At 49.3% G+C, this 22,780-nt stretch overlaps 2 protein-coding genes across 3 annotated transcripts in view; both read left to right on the forward strand.

The window, feature by feature from the left end:
* Positions 1–1,069: 1,069 nt before the first annotated feature.
* On the forward strand, positions 1,070–3,147 carry LOC132318600 (cytochrome c oxidase assembly protein COX19). 2 transcript variants are annotated; one of them, XM_059826433.1, is made up of 4 exons: positions 1,070–1,184; positions 1,332–1,443; positions 2,456–2,569; positions 2,761–3,147. In XM_059826433.1, exons 1-3 carry the CDS (start codon positions 1,103–1,105, stop codon positions 2,541–2,543), a joined length of 282 nt encoding a protein of 93 aa, XP_059682416.1. In that variant the 5' UTR covers positions 1,070–1,102; the 3' UTR covers positions 2,544–2,569; positions 2,761–3,147. The 2 variants fall into 2 exon arrangements, with proteins under 2 accessions (XP_059682416.1, XP_059682415.1); XM_059826432.1 differs by having other exon boundaries at positions 2,456–3,147.
* Positions 3,148–16,316: 13,169 nt separating this feature from the next.
* The window catches only part of ADAP1 (ArfGAP with dual PH domains 1), a 62,702-nt gene continuing 56,238 nt past the window's right edge, over positions 16,317–22,780 (forward strand). The window contains exon 1 of the mRNA XM_059826224.1: positions 16,317–16,401. Coding sequence (XP_059682207.1) covers positions 16,317–16,401 — 85 coding nt within the window. The remainder of the gene's footprint in view (positions 16,402–22,780) is intronic.

Consider the following 22,780-nt stretch of genomic DNA (forward strand, 5'->3'; position numbering starts at 1 on the left):
GAGGCATAAAATGACCCTGTGCCATCCGTCAGGTTTGTGTACAGGCATTAAACTGTGAGGATTAACGAGGGATGAGCAAGCACGTCGCTTCCGCCACGGGTGGCTGATGGCGGAGTTCGCGTCACTGCAGCGGGATGGGGATGGCTCTTCCGAAATCTTGCTGGATTTCCAAGGAAAGTGCCTGCTGGGGGTGCCTCAGCTCTGCCTGCTGATGCCCGGGGGCTCTCGGATCACACCACCAGCCACAGCTGGGTCCTGAAAAATGTGGTTTTAAGCCAAGACCCAGTGCTCATCAGTGATGGGCGAGGAACTTGTTCTTCGTGGCGGAGGGGAAGGAGCCTGGCCTCAGCCTGGGCCCTGACCACCGGCTCCTGGGCAAAAACGGGGAAAGGCTCGGGTGAGGCTGGATCCCGTATAAATTTGCTGAGAGTAGGCTCCGAGTTCTGCCCTTTCCCCCTTCACTTCCAAACGAACAAACGCAGGAGGACAAACCATTTTTCCCTGCCCCTCAGCAGGCAGGCTGCCCGTGACCATCGCTCTCACCCTTCCCATTCAGAGAGTTCAGAGGTGAATTAGGAAACTAACAAGGTTTTTATGAGGAGAAATCGTTTTATTTCGCAGGGGTTGACCGAGCCCTGGGTGCAGGGGCGGCGGAAGCACAGCGGGAACGCCACCGGCCCGAGCCTCCCGCTCAGGTGGGACCGACCCCGCCGCTCCCCGGAGGCCGCCGGCCCGGCCCAACATGGCGGGCAGCGGCGGCGTCTCCATGGTGACCCGCTCCGCTGGCCGATGCCTGCGGCAGTGACGTCACTCTTGACCCCCGCCCGCGCGGCCCTATTGCGCTGCCGTGGTGACGCCCCCCCCGCCCCCAGCGAACGCTCCCGCAGGAGCGAGGCGCTCCGGTTGCCATAGCAATGCCGATGCCGTTTCCATAGCGGCGTGGCCCCGCCCCCTCCGCGGGGCGGCAGCGGTCACGTGGCCCGCTCGATGCGCTCGGCGCTCGTAGGAGCTGGCTACGATCGGTGTTCGGCTCCCCCCGGCGGCCAGTGTGTGAGCGGAGGGACCCCCGTCCTCGGCCCGGCCCGCCCTGCCCGCCGGCGACATGTCCACCGCCATGAACTTCGGCAGCAAAAGCTTCAAGCCGCGGCCGCCGGACAAGGGCGCCTTCCCGCTGGATCACTTCGGTGCGGTGACGCGGCCCTGGCCTCCCCGCGGCCCAGCGCCGGGCCTCCCCCCGCTCCCCTCAGCTGTCCGCGGGCCGGGTCAGGGGGACGCGGGCCCGGGGCTGCCGCCCGAGCCCGGCGGTAGCGCAGCCCTCTTGTCTCTTGCAGGGGAGTGCAGTGCCTTCAAGGAGCGGTTCATGGAGTGCCTCCGCGACAGCGGCTACGAGAGCGGTGCCTGCCGGCAGCGCGCCATGGCCTACCTGGAGTGCCGCATGGAGAGGCAAGTGGCACCGCGGCCCACCGGGGCAGGCGGGGCACAGCACAGCACGGCCCGGCCCGGCGCGGCCCGGCCCGGCCCGGCGGAGGGGGGCTGAGGAGCAGCCGGGTGTCCCCCGGGGTGGGGAAGCAGCGGGGCTGCCTTTGCGGGGAGGGGAAGGGAAGGCAACCCGCAGTGGAGGCGTTCACGAAGGAAGCTTGTGTCCGTGTAAGACACGGGTGTCCTTTGCAGCATCAGCACTTCATTTGGCTTATGTTTTTGTTGTGGTTTAGATACCCAGCCTGAAGCGCGGCAGAACTGCGAGACTTGGCCGGTTTCCACTGTGCATAACCGTTTTTCTCAATGTGAAACTTTTTTTTTTTTCTAGCTGTGGTTACAAGTTAAAGCTTAACTTGTTCCTCAGTTCAAGTAATAAAAGCGTTGGTGGTTGCTTTTCTAGGGATGTTTCCAGTCTTGCATTGCTTTGCAATGCTTTCTGTTCTGTGTTGAGTCAGGGAGCTCATTGGGAGAAGCACAAAGGGTGTTATTAAGTGCGCTTTAATACAAGGACACTTGCGTACACTGAATGGGCTGGTGCTGAGGGAGGCTGCGAATAAAAAACAGTTTGAAAATCACTACAGCAAAGCATAATGGCACCACAAATGGTGCTGTAAACCGCATTCGCTTAAAAATCTGGTAAATGGGACGGGTAGAATGTTAGGAAGCTCTTATGCAGTCTGTTCATTAAAGATAACCAAGAGTCGGGTCAGTTTCTGAAGAAACTCTTATTCAATATCTACTATTAGGAAACAACACATTTAACTGGAAAACCGCTGCTAAGAAAAAAAGTATCCCTGAATGTTGCTTTCCCAAAACTGAAGTTTCTGAGGCTTTGCCAAGTGGCAGTCACTCCGTATGGATGTCTTGGATTTCTTTAGAGTAAATAATATCAAATGAAATAGAAAATGCTGCTGTTTTCTTGGCTATAGACTGTGTTCTGCATAATGTTTTTGTTGTTTTATTGTTTTTAACTTAGGCAACTTATGGCTAACGAACCACTGGAAAAATTGGGATTTAAAGATCTGATAGATGAGAAATCAGAAGCAAAACCTGAAAAGTTGTAATGAAGAAAGACAACGTCAATCCTCATGTATGGAAGGCATAACTCTTATGTAGTACATATTGTACGTTTTGTTCATATTGCAATAGGTTCCTGAAGGAACCTTTTTTCAAAGTTTAATTTTCCTAAAATAAGATTTTTTTTTTTTTAAATGAGCAAAAGTACTGCCTTTGTCTACTTCCCTCAAGTATTTCCTAACTTTTTCCCTTTAATTTCTCTAGCCTACTCTTAAAGATCCATAAGAACATTTTGCCTGGGAGAAAACAATTATTGCCTCAAGTATTCTCCATGTCTCTGTAAGAACAGTGAAGTCTTACTTTAAAAAGACAAAAAAAAACCCCTTTATTGTGTAGATCTTGAACTATAGATAAATCTTATGTCAGCATTACTAATATGCTTAGAGCAATTACTTGTCAGGTGGAAATAAAGCTATTGTGGTACTTGCAAATTGCTTTTTATTAAATACTGGTATAAATTCCCATCTTTGGGGTTATCTCCTCACCCTGCTATAGAAAACACTTGGGTACTGGGGTGCGGGTTTTTTTTCAGTCTTTTAACCTTCATCATTGTTGGGAGAGTATTTCTAGTTCCAGACACCAGTCAGGTAGTGATTCGGCTTTTATTTACCATACCAACTGTGTTCACTTAACTTTATTTCATAGTTTAACTGGGAGTCTTTCATTATGGATAGATTCATTTCTCCAAGTAGAGCTGCCATTTATTTTTTTGATATCTTTATGGTGAAATCGGTGTGGAGACAGGAGTGGTATTTATTTGTGTTCTAAGTAACTGTGAACTGTATATATAAGCATGACTGGGCAATTTTATTCTTTTAAAAACAAATGTTTTATATTAAAAAACAGGATAGATAGAAAGTTAGTTATATGAGAAATACAGTAGTTCATTCCAAAACACGTAGCTGCAGCCCATACTTTGAGAAGGTAATGCAGCAGGCCATACAGTAGATGTCCAGTCAGGTCTGAGTATGTCTTTACGACCCCTGACAGGTGTATGTATAACTTACTACTGGCTCTGATAATTCACGGTATTTCTCTTACATGTACTAATGCAAAGGAGTCTTTTTTAATTAATCCTGAGTTCAAGCCAAAATAATTTGGCCTATTAGCCCTTTAGAAATTTCTTTTATGCAGACAGTAAATTTGTAAATCTTCGGGGTGTGTTTCTCTACTTTCCACTGTATTTCCTGCCCTGTCCCCCCTGCTTTTTTTTTTTCTTTTTTAAACCCAGTGAATCATTTATCTGTGTATCTGGCTGTCAAACTGCAAGCTTTAGGGTCAGGGCCTGCAGATAGTGATACACACAGTTTGCCAAGGCAGTTCTCCTACACTTTCTCCCTTATTTGCTGTCCTCTGTTAGATATATCGCACCTTTCCTGCTGTCTGCTATTATTCCTTTTGCTTCTGCTTCTCTCCACTATGCATCTGTTCACGCAGAGATCGATGAAAGGGTAAAAGAACATTTTCTGCTCTTCATATTGATGGTTGGAGCTGGGATTTAAATTGTTGCTCGGGTCTAATCTGATTGAACAGACTGCAGATAGTTCAGAGCAGGTCCCTGTTTGAAAAGGATGTTCGCTTGCTGCTGCATATTTTTATTCTACTTTATTCTACTGTTTAAATTATATCCTTTGGTGAGATTAGTATATTTATAGAAGAGAAAGCAGAGATTTTATTGCTGAAACAGATATTAAAATACTTTATATTAAACCACTGAACAAGAGCTTTCTTTCAGTGATACCAAGTAAGAATTATTAAAATAATCTCCAGCATCTTCAGAAGAAAGAAATCAAATTTCATGCTTCTATGCCTCCTGAATATTACAAGGTGAAGTGAGACCCTGGTAGGTAAGAAAGAACCCACCAGTGGTGGTGGAGTAGTCTGGGCTGTTACCAGTGGTAGTTTCATCTTTGGGATCTTGCTCTGCCCTGTCATGTGGCCAAACAGTTACTTCAGGAGTTAGGTGCATGTTTTTCCTGAGACAATTAATACTAGCTCTGTCCTCCAGGTTATTATAGAGTAAAAGGGGTAAATTTTTTTAAGTCTTGAGTGATTGAATTTTGACTGCTGAGCTGGAGAGATAGTTACTGTTTAAATGAACTCAATACACACTGAAGGAGGGGCCACTGCAGTCTCTGTCTTTGTTTACAGTGACTGAGGCTCAAATTTTGGACCTGCTGCAGGAGGGGTGGTGGGGAAAAAAGCAGTTTCAAAAAAATTCATGGCATTCCGAAGTGAACAGTGTAGGCCTGTGGTGTGACAGCGATGTGGCCTGCAGGACCCTGCATTGCACAGCCTTGACTGTGCTGCTGAGCCACCAAAACAGCCAGAGCATGCTTCACCTTCACAAAATTAAGTACAGAACTAGTAATTGCCATCGTAATAGGGAATGCTGGGGCGAGAGTTTTGCACCTTTTACCAGCCTGAAGAAGATAACTTCCTCATCCTGTCCAGGTCCAAGGGTACATTTCGTCCTTTCTCCCAGCACAGCGAGTCAGCTTCACAGCGCTGTCCCCTTCATGCCAGGACAGGAAAAGGGCTGCGAGTGGATAGTTGAAAACTTGGGGAATTGGCAGAAGCATGTATTTCCTGGCTGTAAGGCATTAGCTGGGGAAGAGAATATGTTCAGTGGAGCTGTAAGGTGAGCTTAAAGCTGGTGAGGGCCATCAGCTGATCTTGATTGAGACCTAATGCAACTGAGAAGTGGTGGAAAAACAAGCCATTAATCAATGTCGAGCCTGGGGTTAAACAATTTTCCCAACTTGCTCTATGGGACAAGTCCCTGCAATACCGGAGTCATCTGGGAAAAGCCCCAGAATGCTCTTCAATTTATTCCTGCCACCACACAGATCATTAATTAAAAGCCTTTCCATATAAACCTCTTTATTTTAGCCTTGCTTGTGGGATCCTGATTTATGCTCCTTTAAAATGACAGTAGTGAATAAGCCAAAGGAAAGCCCTAAGATTATAGCTGTATTTCCTGTTGCCGTACCAAGCAGGAACCTCTCCAGAAGCTTTGACACCAAGTTGGGAAAATCTGTATTCTGGAAACGCCGAGCTGAGGCATGTGTGCTGTGGGGGAGGCAGTTTGTCAGGGGCACCGATTTCTTGACAGAGCTGTTGGGAGTTGATGAGCTGCCTTGCGGCGTGTGGCACCCGGAGCAAGGTGAGTCCCACACAAGTGCATTAATCTTCATGTGAGAAGCCTGCCTGCATGCTGCCTGCACCCGCGCTGCCATGAAGCACCACCTGCTGACAGACCCTGGGAGCTGGAGAAAGGCAGACAGTTGCAAAACGAGATTCAGCTCGGGCTGATGTACAAACTGCCGGCTTGGCTGTAGTTGTACAGGCGTGGAAGGGATAGCCTGAAGCAGGAGGAAGTGTTGACTGTGTTGGAGCGAAGATCTATGTAAGCTGTTAACACAATAGAAATCAATAAGCGAGGGGGCTGTAATGGTCTTTCCTGTAGCTTTTCTTCAGCAAAGCCTCTTTCACACCATAACTCTAGGCAGCCTCCTGCTTGGGATCCTGTCACAGGGAGTCCGCGGAGGGCTCCGGGTCAGCAGAGCTTTGCATGTTGGTGCTTAGGCAAGCCTTGCCTACACATTCCCCCTTTCTTTGCTCAGATTAGAATCAATTCAACCGCAAAGAGCTTAACCTTGATGGATGCAGTTATTTACAGAAAGAACATTGCTCCAACCCAACCCTCATTATGCCTTCCTGGGAGACCTTGAGCTCTAGGTGTATCTCTCCAAACAACCGCAATGACCTGCAAAACAAGGAAGAAAGGGTTTAATAAATATTTCCAGGGCTCTGAGCGTTCTTTCATAGAAAAGCCTATACAAAGAGAACCTCCTGTGCTTGCGCTGGAAGTGGGCCATGGTCCAAAGTCCTTTGTAGGAGCACAATGAGCCTGTGCCTCTATGCTAAGGAAGGATTGTTGCTGCATCTGCCACCTGGAAGCGGGACACCTGGTGTAGCAGAAGGGTTGCATCTGTAGGCACCTGTAAAGTGAATGTTTGGGGTTGTGCACAGAGTTCTGCACAGGCAAGGGGTGTAGCCGGCTGACCTTCACACTTGGTCCTCCCCTGAATCCTCTTCCAAAGCATTCTCCCCAGTTTGTCCTGCCTGCTTCAAGGCCACAGATGTCCTGGCTGGGCATCACACAGTGAGTAGTCACCCACTTGGTTTCCTTTGGAGACCACGGAGTTGCTGGCCTTTGCTTGTGATTAATTGCCCTTTGCAGCAGGAAACAGAACCACTTTCACTTGCTGCTGCTTTTGTAGGTTTGGCTTAACGAGTGCCAACATTGGAGGGAACTAGATCAGTTAGAGCACCTCTTGAATTTCACCCCGTTGTTATCTCAGCAGGCCTGGAGAGCACTGGGAGGCAATGCGGTTTCCACAAAGCTGCTGGAACTAAACCTGGAGTGTTGCACTGTTGCAGTTAAGGATCAGGAAATACTGTAGGTAGGCTACGAGAGAAGGAGCAGCCTGCTCCCTGTACAAAAAGCATCTGTAGCATCACTTGTTGCTGTAGGCTCTGAAAAGTGCCTTGGGTGTTCTGGTTCCACTGGAGAGCAGTACGTTTCTACATTTCTAATCCGTTATTCCTGGGAAGGGAATGATGCTTCTGCTAGTATGCAGGAGTGTGGTCATTTCTGGTAGCATATACACTGACCCCAAAGGACTTTAATTACTTTTCTGCCTGGACTAGATCCCTTCTGGAAGAGATCCTCCTGCTAAATTGTGTATGTGGCATATTGTATCAGGTTTCCCACAAAAATCAAAGTTCTAACTCAGATTAATTAAAAAAAAAAAAAGACTGTTTGGAAGGGCACATGCAAGGGTCCATTTCCCCTTCCAGGCTGTTTCAATGGAAATTGGATGTCTGATTATCGTGGTTCTTTTTTCTTTTAATGATTCTGCTTCTGTGAATAGCTGGCAATGCTGCATTTCCATCAGGGTGCAGCAGATTTTCTAGCTTACAGATTTCAAGACAAAATGCCTTCCTTCTGGAATGAAGGTGCCATATGGCTTGAAATGCATAATAGATCACTGCTCAAAATAGGAGCTTCATAGAAAGTCACCTAGAAGTCCAATGCGTGTGTGCAGAGGACTTGATAGACCTTGATGCATTTTTTGTTTCCTGGGACCAATGATGATATGGGGACAGGTTTTTATGGCTCGTCCTAGAGGTTCTGATGCTTGTGCTTTCTCTCTAGCTCTGCAGAGACTGTTTCAGCACTGGATTGTTTATTCCCATTATTCCAGGAGATCCTGGGACTTGCATTAGCAGGTGCATCAATCTTAGGCTTGCTGATTCCTACTGGGCTTGGCTGGATGAAAAACATCCCAGACAAGCCTGGCATTCACTATATAGCCCAGCAAAGGCCACAGTTATCTGTGAGTGTGAAACAGTTCAGGTCCATCAAATCTGGTGAGCTGAATCCAGCCTTTACTGTCCCATACTTCCGCACCTCCGGTGGGAGGTGTAGCTGTCTGCACGAGCAGTCTTTCCCAGCTCCCGTGCAGAGTAAGGCAGGTTCCCACTGATGTGGGAGGGATGCTGTGGTCCACCTGGCTGTGTGTCCTGTTGGCTGGTGATGAGGAATACCTTAAACCACCCACTACTGTAGATGCTTTTCTGTTCAGATCCTTATGAATTATGGCAAACACTGTAGGGGCAGTGGTGGAAAGTAGCCCTGCAAAAAGAGAGCAGGAGAGTGAAGAAATCAAGGAGACTACCCCAAATGACCCAGGCTTTTAACATCATCTTGATGATTTTAAAAAGCAGGCAGTAGGAGCTGCTTCTGCAGCTTCTTTGGGGAACTGAGTCCTTTGGCTATTTTAGTAACCTCCTAGGAGTTGACAGATCTGATTTCTGGAGGATTTCGAGTTTCCTCAATACTAGCAAGCCCTGCTCAGCAAGAATCTGCTCGCACACCCGGTTCTGATGCTGCTCGCAAAGCTGCTAATCAAAGATAGCATGGGAGGAGGTGCTCTGCAAGGGAGTCAGCTCCACTTTTGTTTGCTCTCTTTACATTTCTCTGTTATCAAACCATGTTCTGGGTTTCAGCAGGGTTTGGAGGCACTGAATTGCTCCTTAGTGGACAAGGCAGGAGAACGATAGCACTACAGAATCTGGGACACCAGGACTGCCCTGAGGATTTGATGTGATGCTGTGGGCTGCAGCCTGCTTAGAGGAGCAATCTGCTGGCAATCTACAGAAGGCTTTTCCCTCTGGGTTGCTCTGACAGCCCCATGGTAGCATGGCTTGCTGGATGGTCAAAAGGATTTCACCACACTGAGGAAGCCAGTTTTTGGGCAGGCAGACCCAAATGGGAAAAAAATTCCCGGGGCCACTCAGGAATTGCACAGAAGCTGTGGGTCAGCTCAGTGCTGAGAAAATTGCCGGTAACTCAGGATACTGAACCAAGCAGGAGCAAAATCCCCCATTGATAAATGAGCCTTCACATCCCCATGAACAAGTACCAAATAGGAAATCCCAGGGGTGTAATGAAGCTGGTTGCTTTCATCGCTGGGGTTGCCTCCCTCAGCTTTTGCTCTTTAGTGTGGACGTGGGAGTTATGCTCTGCTGACTTCAACCCATGGATTTAGCAGGCTGTCTTTAACCCCTTGTCCTCACCACCTATCACTGCGACCCAGCCCTTACAGAGCACACGCTCCAGAGTGTGCCTGTTGTTTGGCACATCTCCGGCGTGCATGTGCGTGCTCGGAGCGGTTGCTAAGGCAGCATAAGTCTGTCCCCCTCTCTCTGTGTATTCAATTTTCTGTCTGATCTAGAGGTACATGTGTACTGGGTTCATGCAGCCCAATCCCAGACAGGCATCTGTATGGGAGAGCACAGGCGATGCCACAGATCAGGCGTTAACAGTCTGTGTGCATAGACATCAGCGTGAGTGGTATAGGTGAGCGGAGTGCGGGTTTCGGTTTAGTTCCCCCCTCCCCAAACTGTGCTGCAGAATCCGGTGGAAAAGAGGGACTGTCCACTGCCACCTTCTAGGACGCAGCACGGAGGTGAGTATCTCTGGCAGGAGATGCGTCCTGGCCTCCTCGCGGGGGGAGATGCTGAGTGTGTGCATGTGCAGCACAGAGGTGTAACCAGAACCAGGTCACTGCAGGGCTTTGGCGATAGGAGATGTGCGAGTTCTGGTCAAAGGGACAGAAACGCTGAGTTCACCGGCTGCTGAAAAAGAACCATGTGGGTGAAAAATGAGAACGTGTCTGGAACATCTACCTCCATCCTTTCAGCGTGCACGGCAGGAGACTTGCAGGTGTGGTGGTGCCAGCTAGAAAGACTCATTTTGAGCGGAAAGATGTTGGGATTGATGACTTTATTTCAGCTTATTTTAGCAAGGAATAGGCAGGGGGAGGTGATGTTTATCACTGAAACCGGAGCTGGCTAGTACTTAAGATCACAGCTCTAATCTGTTGGACTGTCTTAGACAGTAAATCACTTTAGCAGCACTAATAACACAGGGCGACGGGTATAGTAAACCCTCTATTGCAGCAATAACCTGTTCCTGCTGGTTCTTTGACTCAGGTTGGTGCTTCTGTGCTGGTTTGTTTAATAAAGCTCCTTCACAAAAGTCACTTGGGTGGCTGCTTCGACTCAACCATCGAAATGGCGGTTCCCCTGCCATTCCCCAACCTGGTTTGGGCTCTTTTTATAGCCTGCTATAAAATTGTTTATTTTTGCACCTGTTTATAGAGGCTTTTCGGCCACAGGGGTCTCATCATGTTGTTTTCATGGCTTCTGGAGCAGGGCTACTCTGTTGTTGCTAGAAATAATTGCTGTTAATTAATTCTTTGCTGATTTTTCTTTGGCAAAGCATATTGACATAAATAAGTGAGCAGCATGCTCTGTATCTTGATGTTGTGGGAGCTTTTAGGAGGTATGCAGTGACATCCAAACAATCCCATCAGCAGCTAAAGGAAGGGTAGAACACGATCCTCAACTTTCTGTGGACAAAGTTAATTGGGGGGAGGCTCAATTACCATCTCCAGCTGTTCAGCAGCTTCCTTCAGGCCATCATTTCTAATCTCTTTCTAGAGAAAAACCACAGCTTTGTTTCCATTTAATGCTTCATTCAAATCACAGCTGAGCAATGTTACAGAAAGCGATGTGGTCTCAGTTGTCTGAGCCGGACCAGCAGCTGAAGGCAGCAGCCTGTGATACGAGACCGACTGCTGGGACCTATAATTGCACCGTTTTTCTCTTCTTCTCTGTGCCCTTTTAAAATGGTTTGGCTTCTTTCTGAGGGACTCAGGCTCTGCTGCAGAGACTTCCAGACCAGAAGTGATGTGCTGGCCTTCAGCCCCTCTGTCCTATGGCCCTGCCTATAGTGTGTCCGTCATCCTCTTGGCACTGGGTCCCTGGCAGGAGCAGCCACCGGTTCTCTGGACCTCCAGAGCAGGCAGCAGTTGGCTGAGCCGTTTCCATCTCCATCCTGCAATGGGACATCATCCAGTCCAGTCTCCTGCTCTAATGTCTCCAAGCTGTTCCTGGAAGGATGAGCTATTTGAGCCGGAAGAGATTAAATTATTGAATTAAGGAAAAGCAATTTCCATGATAAGTGCTTGCCCTGCAGTTTGCACGTTGAACCTGTCCTGCTGCTGTCTCTGACTCAGACTGAACTGATGATGGCCCGCTCTGAATAATCACTTTGACTTTTCTTGGAGGAGCTGATACCATGACGTATGAATCTCTTCACACATATGTTGGCTTTCTCCATATGCAGCTTCCCCAGGCCTAAGTCTTTTACTTGGTATAAATCAGGAATAATACTAAAAGCAGTGGTCTGCCACTGGTGTAGGTGAATTATTGACTTCATTGGTCTAATTTCATCTTCTCTGAGAGCAGAAGAGGGCCCATCATTAGGCCGTAGAAATCAGCATAAGTCCGGTTTGGTGCCTAGTAGCTGCTACGGAGCCAATTCCCCCAGCTGCCCCCTCCGCATCGTATTTTACATTATATGAAATGGGTTTGGTACGACAGCAACAGGACTGTTGCAGCACGTTTTTTCTTGCGTTGAGATTTCCCCGTGTGCCGTGGAGCAGACGTGCAAATATCCAACGACCTCAAGCTATCAATTACCCCCTCGCTCTCTGGGATGTCTCTTGGCTCCCAGCCACCCTGCCAGAGCGAAAAAGCAGCCCCTGTGACCGTGTATCGGCTCCCAAACCAGCCCATGGCTGCAGCGAGCCTGGCCAGAGCGCAGGTGGAAAAGAAACTGAAAGGATGTCCTGAGCACAGGATGGGCAGACTCAGAGCAGTGGTTGGAGCTACTTTCCTTTTCATTGCAGTGCAGCAATGAGAGAGCATTTCTCAGCTCCAGGGTGTTGCAGAAGCCTAAAAAAAAGGTGTTTAAGTCAATCAGTAAAGAGATTTTGCTCTGCACCCCCTTCTTGTGCTCATTTTCCTCATTTCTTCTCCCTTACAGAGGATGTCTGGGGTCTGGTGTGCATGGTGTTACCTGCATGGCTCTTAAATCATGGGAGTAAAGGACTCCCCTTTTTTTCACGCTGGTAACACTGGGCTTTGCAACAGAGTTAATCACTATGCAAATGTAATGAAACCCTGATCTGCAAATTACTCCGCAGCAAGGCCCTTTTAGAGTTGCATGATGCCTTTTCTTCTTTGAGGGCTGGTGCAGGTGCAGAGCAGCTCTGCAGACACGGGACTTCAGTCTGCTATTCCTGCACCCTCGCATAATTTTCTCTTGCACCATCCTCTTCAACTTGACCAACACATCCTAACCATGCAGATGCAGTGAGTGTGCTTTTCCCTGTTCTACAGGAGAAAAATCCCACGGGGTCCATAAAGCAATTTGCTCAAAGTCAGAGAAAGTTGGCATCAGTATGGGATTTTCAGTTAAAGAGTTTTTAATTGTCCTGGTCTGAGCTCTCCTCTCTGTGGTGTTCCTCCCTCCCAGCTGTAGCCACTCTTGATTTAACTGGATAACCCAGAAAATAAGACATATAATTTTTTTAAAGAAAAACCTCTAGGTTTTCAGTTTCTTTCTTTTTCTTTTTTCTTTTGAACAGGAAACCATACTGCAACGGAAACTAGCTGCTTTAGCATGGGTGCGGGTGGCCAGTGCTATGGCTTGTTCACACAAACCTCCGGCTGCAAGAGCTGCCTCCCCTATGATGCTGAGGAAGCCTAAGGGATCCAGCCTGGTGTATCTACTATTCCAGAGAGTTTTGCTTGAATGCAGTTGCAGTGGCATGAATTATTGATATTTCTCTTAAGGTTTGCTGTTCACACAGGAATTTGCAATGCTTCCCCACGTTACGCTGTGAATGCGCTCCCGAGTCACATAAAGGGTTGAGTTTAACACCCTTTTACTTGCATGATTGTGACATTGATTTAGCCATTTCATGGTTGTGGCTGCAAAATTAACTAAAAACCCAGTGTAAACAGCTCTTCCCTAACAAAACAAGCCAGTCTCGGGGTGAAAGGAGCTAATATGGAAGAGCAAGGAGAAGGTATAGTTATATCTGTGGATTTTCAGAGCGTCACCACAAAGATAATGAAAAGGTTTCCAGGAATTTCTGAGCATCGTTTTGCCCTGACCTCAGAGTCTGGCATTTCCAGAGGCTGCCCTTGCTACCACTGTGCTTAGCACCTCGGGAGATCGCATTAATAACGTCCGTTTCTAAGGCAACAACCTTGCGATTTAGAAAAGACTGAGTTAAAAGTGTGCGTGTTTACAAACAAACACATTTTACACATAAATATGTAAGTATTTGTATACATATGTATATACGTTTATAGCACAGTTAACAAGTCACTTAGCAGTGGAGAGACAGAAAGCATCTGAATGAGGGTGATGTATTGACAGTGACAACCGGTCTCCAGAGAGTTTGGCCAGAGACTTTGCAAGAAGCAGGAGCAAATTCATTAAGCGTTCCTGGACAGGTCGTGCCCCCGGGCAAAAGGTGGGGAAAAGCTCAGACCAGGTGTGGGCTCCTGCGGGCACAGGCAGGAGGGAGCAGTCTGACCTGGAGAAGCCTGAGCAGCCATGCCCGCAGCCCTGCCGGGGCAACCTTCGCCTTTTACCCCGTGTGGGACGGTAAACTGACGCTGTCCCTGCTCTACACCAGGAATCACAATCCTTAAGAGCCAATGTCCATCAGGAGGGCCTCACTGCCTGCCCTGGGTCAACACTGTGCTGACCGACACTGGAGCAATACCCAACCTCTCAACCTTGGATAAACCAGGAGTAAATCTACGGAGATACCCTCGTATATGTGAGAGTGAATCGAGCCTTTGATTTTCCACTGAACAAAAGTTTATTTTCAATTCTGGCTCATTTAGTTCCAACTTTTCTCCTTCTCTCTCTGCGTCCCTTCCACCCACGTGGGCTGTTTGTTTCCCGATGCGAAGTCTGGAGTAATTGTGAAGGGACTTAATGCTGAGGATCGCTGCTGATCGGCCCTTCCTGGCCCTGTTCTGCTCTGCTTGTCCTTTACGAAACACTCCCCTCTCGTCATTGACAACAGGCTCTGTTATATTTGATTTTATTACAAGATATAAATTTCTGTCTGCAGCCCTGGCTTCCAGCACGCGGAGGAGAGAGAGGGATTGCCTAGCAACCAGGAGAACAAAAAATTAAGAGAATCAATAAGTCTTAATGGAAAGCTAAACAGAGACTTTAAAACCAACTCCCTTGTCTCCTCCCAGCCCCTGCCCTCGGTAAGTTCATGATGATGTGCAGCATCCTGGCTATTGCATGAAGAATTCAGCAAGTGCATCTTCTGGAAAAGCTGGAGTGCAAATGAAAACCTAACCTAACTTGGACTTAGGTAAAGCTCTGATCCTGTAAGCATTTTATACCGACAAGCTTGAATTTAGCATGGGTGTGGAGGATTAGGGCTAAGATACTGTGCCGGAGCTGGTTTTACTCAGTGGATGTTAGAAGTCGGTGCTCTGCTCCAGGTTAGTATTAGTGACTCGGAGGTTGAAGAAGGCGAGGGTCTGGATGCAGCAGCTCACCTTCTCCACACAAGGCCCGTGTGTGGGATTACACCTTTGGTTAGTGTGGCAACAAGTTTACAGACAGCCTCAGCCTACATGTTTAAAACCAGCAACCCCCAGCACGATGTGTAACGCTGCATAAAGTCGGCAAGGGACAGTCCGACATCAGTCTGAAACAGTCAAAAATCAACTTGGTTACAGTCCCTTGTCGGACAGCACAAACACAAAGGTCATTTAGGAAAACGTATTCCAGGCAAGGGAGCCATTGCAAATGTACCAGGCCATGATTCTGCCCCCATTTAAGGCTGTATGCTATTTTCCTCCACAAAGTGTTCCCTGGAACCTGCTCACATCCGTGCACGTTCGCAGGCCCAAGATGGCAATTTGGTTGTGGAAGTTTTTCAGGGGCTACCGGCACCCTCCTCCCGCAGACGCTCGTGCACGCCCTGAACCTCGTGGGGAACACGAGCGGCGTGAGCTGAGCTTTGCAGGAGGATACTCTGCTTTGCTGGAGGAAGCAGAGATGGACAATTTGAATGGGGGATTTGCTTTGCAAAACCAAAAACGCTTCTATAAGCAGAGCTGTATGAACCACAAACAGGCCATAGCTGCATCACAGATGCCTGTGACCCAAATCTGCGAGGAAGGTTTCAGCAGGTGTTAGGGCTGCAGCCTACAAGGCATAGCTCTGAACCCCTCCTTGGCCAAAGGCTTCCCACATCACACATCCCCCCCCACCCCCTGAATCACCCTCTAGACCTGGTAAAACAAGGACAGGAGCCTTGCCCTGTAGATGACGTGCGATGCATGAGTGGCCGCAGCCCTCAGTCCCAGCAACATGGCCATGAGATGACGTGGGGAAGCCGTGACCCTGTTCCAGAGGTGTCTTCTCCCCCGAAAGTCCCTTGGCACCGTGGAGGGGTGTGGAAAGCGCGGGAAGATGCTTGGATGACAGTCCTGCCAAGCTGCAGACATGGAAGGCGGTGGTGATGAGCGCTTGGAAGGACAGTGGTGAAGGAGGGGCTTTTCGGAGCGCGGGTGGGTACCAGTTAAACATTTCTGAGCACCCCCAAGAGATGCTAACGTTAAAGAGGCACCCCAAAAGCCCTGCTCGTGAACCTGCCAAGGCGCTCGAGCGGCGAGGCCCCATCCAGCGAGGGCCGGGGTGCTGTGAGCCACAACCTCCCCAAGGCAAAGACCCCCAGCCCCCCCCGGCCAGCCCCCAGCCCGCGGGCGAGAGCAGCCCCTGGCCGGGCGGCGAGGCCGGGGCGCCTCACGGGCACCCCAGATTAAACCTGGGAAGGGACCGCTGGGGGACGGGGAGCGCCCTGGGGCTGGGGACACCCGGGGGGCTGGGACGCCCTGACGGTCGGGGACCCCCCACGGGGACGGGTCGCTCCGGCGACGAGCGGCCGCTGGAGGTCGCGGGCGAGCGGCGCAGGGAGCCGCCAGCCCCCCGGGCCCGGCGGAAGGCGGAACGGGCGCCGTGCCCGGGCGGGCGGCTCCGACTCCGGCCCCAGCTGCGGCGGCGGCGGCGGCGGGGCGAGGAGGCGTCCAGGGCAGAACCGGCCCCGGCGCGTCCCCTCCCGGCGGCGGCGCGGCCCGCCGGAGGCGTTCACCTTGCGCGGGGCGAGCGGGGCCGCATGGAGCAGCCCGGGCGCGCCGCCCGCCTCGCCAGCGCCCCCCGCCCCGCGCCATGAAGCTGGCTTAGCCGCGGCGGAGCCGAGCGGAGCCCCGCACCGCCCGCCGCCCCCATGGCGAAGGAGAGGAGCAGGAAGGCGCTGGGGGAGCTGCTCCAGCGGCCGGGCAACGCGGCGTGCGCCGACTGCGCCGCCCCGGGTAAGGGCAGGGCGAGGCGGGGGGCGCGGGCGGCGGCCGCACCTGCCCGCAGGGCACCCGCGGCTCGGCTCGGCTCGGCTCGGCTCGGGCGGCGGGTCGGGGGGGCTCTGCCCTCCCCGGGAGCAGCGGGGGCTGCGCCCCGCGGAGGGGTTACCCGACCCCCCCCCACTGCCCCGGGGGGGACGCAGCGGGGATGCTCCGGGGCGGGGTGGAGGGCTGGGGATGCGCTGTCGCGGCGCCCGCGGAGCAGCCCCGGCCGAGGTACCCCCCTCCCGGCCCGGCTCCTCGCCCGGCCCTGAGCGCTGATGTCATCCCCGGCAGGTCCCCGCGGTCTGCAGTGCAGCCCGGCTGCCGGTGACCCGGCCGCGGGCTCTGCCCGGGGGGTGCCCTGTGCTGCCGGAGGCGGCGTGTCCTCCGCGTCCCCTCGCCGGCAGGCTGGCTGCTGTCGCTGCTCCTGCCCTGCCAGTGAGCAAACCGGCGGGGGGGAGCAGAGGCATTGCCGTGGGCACCCTGCCCACCAACCTTTGACCGGCGTGCCACCCATGGGCGCCTGCCTTGCGCGCCGATAACGCCGTGCAGGGGAGGGGGCTGAAATGTCCGTAGCCCTCTTCGGGCGCAGAGGGAGGAAAATCTGAGCGAGGGGCATCGTCGTCGCCCTTTGGATGGTGAATTGCTGGGGTCGGGGTGTGAGCGTGGGAAAGCCTTTGCTCCTGCTGAGCGGGGTCTGTGTGGTATGGTGGGTCCTGCCTTTCAGGAGAGTCTTAGAAAATTGCATAGCAAGTAACTTTCCTTTTTAAAAAAATAAATCGCCATATAGAAACACCTACATATGTATTAGCTTGGGCAGGATGGCTCTGAGAGGTGTAGAGAAAGGATGTCCTTTTCAGCCTCTGTCATTCTATAGGTTAAAGAAAACCCAGCACTTCAACTGAACCTTATTTTTCCAGCTATTGATTTATTTAGGATTTCAAGACCTATTGGCTACTACCATCCAGCTCGTACCATTACCGATGGTTTTATGTCCCTACTCTACCTCTCAGGACACTGCAGTTCACTTTCAGACGCGTTGCGTCCCCCGGTACCTGGCTGGAAAGGACAAAGAACTTTCTGCATAGTGTGAACTGCTTTGCAGCGCTGCGCTGCTCTGCCTGCTCCCACCCATCTGCTGGCTGTCGTTGCTGTGTAACTGTACCAACCCTCCTTTCGGGTATCTTGCTGAGCACAGCTCGGGCTCACCGAATAGCTGTCTGTCTAAATTATCCCTTCCTGGAGAAGACTTTACAAGTCTGGGCCATTCAGACCAGTGGGGTAATTCTCCCTTGCCCTGTGTGTAATATAAAGCCCCTCTGTAAAATGGGAAGTTTCTCAGCATCAGCAGGATGGAGATGAAGCTGTAGGTCAGTAAAATAGCTCACGTCAGGGAAAGAGGGGTGTTGTTAAAGGCTCCAAATGGGCTTGTAAAACAACAAAACCGTATTTTGCTTTTGGTGACATTTGCATGCAGAGATGTTTTAGTGAATCTGAAACTCAGAGAGGAGAATTTGGGCCAGTGTCTTTTGTAACACAAGATGTGCTATATTAATACCCTTCAGCCTCTCTTTTGAACTGTCACGGCATTACTTCCTGGGACTGGATCTCTGCTGGTCAACCCAGTTTCTTTAGTGATCACTTTGCTTCAGTTTCTTTGGCAAACGAGAGCTACTCATGGTGCTGTAATGTGCTCATCTGCCTGGGAGTGACAATAAACTTGAGATGCCCTGGGCTACTTAACATAAGTTAAGATATATAACTTGTGTCTGTAGATAATATACAAGATATTCCAGCTGAATTCTGTTACTCATCCTGGGCAGGTGTGCCAGGCCAGATCATTCTGTGTATGAGATAATGTGGGATAGGTGTCCAGAGAGCCTCCAGAATGGGGTGCAAGTATGTTCTTTGCTAAGAAGTGGGACGCACGGAAAGATAAAGGTGATAGCTGGAACTGGGTGGACAGCTAGACACAGGAAAAGTACCAAAGCAGAGAAAATAAAGTGAGAATGAAAGAAGAGGGAGGAGGGGAATGAACAGAAGACGAGGACAGCAGGGTATACTTGTGCTTTCCCACATGTGTGTATTGTCATACTGCTGATCTGGTACAGCTGGGGGGAAGTGAGAGGTCAGGATCCCTGATTTATTATTGCTGCTTCTCAGGTGGGTGTGTTCCTTTCCCTGAAATCCCCAGTTAATACAGGATCCATGATAAGAGGGAGCCATTTAGCTCAGGGATACTGATAACAAAGAATAGGATAGGTCAGAAATGTAACAGGAGAAAAATCTCTTTTAGTTACTTTAATTTGTGTATTTGGAAGCTCGCTGTGTTTTCTTTTGCTCTTGGAAATATTTGTTTCAGAAATCAGCCAGTAAGTGAAAGTTTTGGCTTTTTTCTTCCCTGCTGTGAAAAAAGGTTGTTTTCTTTTGTTACTGTTTTGGCATTTGGGTGAGGCTCAGTAGCCACAGCCCTGGAGTAACAGCTTGTCCCAGGTATTACATGCTCTTGTAACAAAAGCCTAGGTTGCTGATGCAAAAGGACTTGCAGCTTGGCGTCGTCGTGGCTAAGCTGTGACCGTGCAAAAAATGAAAGCCCGGGATGGACAGGGAGCATCAGGGGAGGCAGTGCTTTTGCTCCTCGCCTGTGTAAGTAACTTCGTCCCCTGCAGGGTCATCGCATCTCCTTGGGGGGATCTAGGCAAAACCTGCTGCTTGCCTGGGTCTGGGCCAGAATTTGCCGCTTACTCGTGATTGAGGATTCTTTAAGTGGCCAAGTCCTGCAAGCAAGGCTGCTAGATTCGAGATGTGTGTTCCCCTGGTTTGGGCACTTGCAGCCAGGAGGAACATGGCATTGAATGTGATGCTCAGGAAGGTCAGATCTGTGTCTGCCCAGGACCAGCATGTATGTCTGGCAGAAAAATCTCTCGTGCAAAGGCAGAGCTTCCAAAAAATCCTCCCAGATTTTGAGGGCATGTCTCAGGTAGGGAGAACAAGCTTATGGTGGCCCTGGCCACGACAGCTGGGAATGCAGAAAGGATGCTAAAGTAGAAACTGAAAATCAAAGTGGAAAAAAACCTGAGAGGTTACATTTTTCACTTGTAGGAATTTTATTTTTTTTTAAAGCTTCTAGTTAGGTTTTTATTAATTGTATTTTTACAAAACCTTAATTTTCAGTGAAAGGTTGTTTTGAATAAAAAAATGTTTCAGTTGCAAAAATGTCATCTGTCTGTAATGAATAGTAAGATTGCATTTGCTACATCTGTGAGACTGCATTGTGGGGTAGGAACCACTGTAATAAAGTCGTTATCTGGGGCATCGGGTCCTCTGTCATTACACACAACTGTGTTGGAGTTGGGGTCCTAGATGTTGGTTTGCAATGTGTTAGTTCTGGTTTAAAGATGTGTTTTCACAGCGAAGACAGCATGGTAAATGCAGTCTTAAGTGCAAACTGAGCAATCTCGCTGAATTGCTGGTGTGTAATGGCTCTCAATGTATTAGAATAATCTTTTTTTCTTCAAGACTAATGTGGCAGTTCAGCTTTTTTTTTTTTCCTCCCCCTAAATGATTCTTTGTCTCAGGCAATCTTTCCTCACATCATGAGATGGATGGTTATCTCAGGGCGTAACAAGACCTTGAGTATTTCTCTCTTTACTCCATTTTTCTATGACTTAGGCTTGTGTTTCCACGGAGTGAGAATCATTTTACATTGTAGGGAGGACAGGGAGGCTCTGAAGGCAGAAGTGGAAATCCCATCAAAGCGATCCTGCAGTTTAAACCCTCCGGCAGCGGTTTATGTGGCTTGTTTTTATCGTTTTCCTCTTTCTTATTTGGGATGGATTACTGGGACACAGACCCCGGGTCACGTCAGCCTCTGTGCCTGAGGCTCGGAGGTGATGTGGGATGGAGGATGAGCAGAAGGCACGCGATGGAGGGGAGTCTGGTATCGGAGCTTTGTGCTGCAAAGCCGAGCGGATTTGGTATTTTGGTGTCGCAGAATATATAAAAGCCTGAGGGTGGGTGGTTGTAAACACCTTTCCTGCAGGCCCAGCATTTCTAAAGCAGGTGAAGCTTTTCCATTCCCTTGATGTCATGAAGTGCGGGTGCTGATTAGAGGGAAAGACGTGAGTGCTGGGGATTGCTTGATTTGCTCAGGATTAAGGAGGGCACTGAAAGGATTTGATCTCAACCCTCTCCTTCCCCTATCCAACCGCCGGTCCTCAACAACAGATTGGGAAGACAACCGACTGAGTCATCGGGTCCTGCCTCGTGCTGTCATCTGCAGCGACATCTCCCCATCCCCTCTGTGGAGCGATGGGGCTCTGCCTCGCAGCTAGTTCTCTCTCTTGCCCCCACTACCTCCCACTGGAAAGCTGTTCCAGAGCTTCGCCACTCTAATGGCGTGAAACGGGCTTCTCGTTTTCAAGCTAAAAGTGGAAATCTGTTCCCGCACCTCCATTGTCCTCTCACTTAAATAGTGGGGCTTTTTCCCAGGAATTTGCCAGCCCTTCTCCCTGGGCATAAGCAGGGTGGAGGGGTAAGAAGGTAAAAAAAAAAAAAATATCCCATTGCAGTTGTGTTTAGCTTCATGCCACTTTCTGCAGGAAAAAAGACTTTTTGAAACAAAGGAGTTTAATGTGATGGTGTTTTCTGTCCAGTCCTGAGGCCTGGGCTGCAGACAGCAAGCAGAGGGGGCTGCTGAGACCTGCCAGCTGAATAAAAGGACCTTGGCAAGTTTAGTGCCTTCACTGAAAAATTTTCCTACTTAGAGAGGAGTGTTGGTGGGAGGCTGTTTGGCTTCAGTTTTAATGTCTTCTATTGTTATTTTTAAAATGCATGACCAGGGTCTGTTTATTAACCTCCTAATCTTTCCTCAAAGTAAATAGCAACGGAACTTCAGCGCTGCGCACAAGGCTGTCCTGGCTGGGGCATTTAGGAAATCAGCAGCAGCTGAACGGCAAGCAGAAAAGGCTTTTTGCTTGTGTTGATTGCACTAAAATCCCCGTGATTATCCTATCCTAGGGCATGAGTTACCTTTCTAGTGCAAGGTAAAAAAGCTTTTGCTTACCTTGAGAGGTCCTCCTCTCCCCTCTAATTAGTTTTCATCACCTCAAACAGGGGAGAGAGATCAGAAAAATCTGTTGAGTCTCCATCCCAACACTGGCTCCCACCCAGCTGGTGTAGCGGGGATGCAGCCAGGCAGCTAATTAAGGCTCAGGCCATCGTTTGTGTGCTGGAGGATGCATTAACGGGGTATTGCTGTGCATTGGCCATGTTCTCACAGATACTTCTTTTGGTCAGCAATATACTGTGCTATATATAGTGATAACTGTGGTTTAAGGCAAAAGGTGGAGCAGAGGCATCCGAGTAAGTTTTGGGATGCCGAGTTCTTGCTCTTGTACCATGGCTACCTGATACCGCTCTACTTCATGTGATTTTACTTGGGTTGATGGCATTTAGGTTTTTTCAAACTGGAACCCTATGTTTATATTCTGGATACAGGAAATATTGATTATTTATTTAAAAAAAAAATTCCACTGCCATCCCACCTCCAATCTTCTCTCCTCTCCTTTTGGTTTGTATAAATTGTCCTATGTTTTGTGTTGATTCTTGTTTATTATTTTCCTGGGTCCAGCCTTTGTTTTTCCCTCCGTGGGCTGTTCTTGCACTCAGTAACGTTGGGTTCAAGCTGCAGAGTTCATTGTTCTCTGTGCTGGCTTTTCCTGGAGCTTGTGGTGGCAAAAGGGGCTGGGTGGGGAAGTTAATTTCTGAATTTAGCTGTGTTGCCCAAGTGTTTCAGTTTTGTTTTGGATGCTTCTCTAATCTCTGGCTGTGCCTTCCCTTTCAGATGAACGAGATGGGAAAATACTACCCTCATGTCCTCCTCCTGAGTTTAGTTTAGCTTGGTTTATTTAATTAATTTTTTAAATGAAGGTTTTATTTTGAAAGTCATTATAATCTGTTTATAAGTGACTAGAAATCTCTGCCGTGTTGGGCAGTGAAAGTCTTCTAGAGCTGGCATCAGTTGTTCTGGAGCAACAATGCTGAAGGATAAGAGACTCTGCACTTACAACAGCGTATCTGGTTTAATATTCCCCTTGCTCCGTGTTAGTCTTTATTCCTTTTGGCTTGACATAATGGAATAAAGTCATTTGTGTGGAACTTAGACATGCTGGAGAGTTTTCATTAGGCTTCACTGCTGTTTGCTTGAAACTCTGGAGGCTTAGAAAAAAAAAAAACATCTTTTTTGGGCAGAGCCCAAAAAAGGCCCAGATTATAATATATTGCCAATTCGGTGCACTTTTTTGGGCCCTGCCCAGAGAAAATGCCTGAGATAAAATTACTGAACTCCCCA

Source organism: Gavia stellata, chromosome 18 (assembly GCF_030936135.1).
Source record: "Gavia stellata isolate bGavSte3 chromosome 18, bGavSte3.hap2, whole genome shotgun sequence".
In the NCBI taxonomy this organism is placed as follows: domain Eukaryota; kingdom Metazoa; phylum Chordata; class Aves; order Gaviiformes; family Gaviidae; genus Gavia; species Gavia stellata.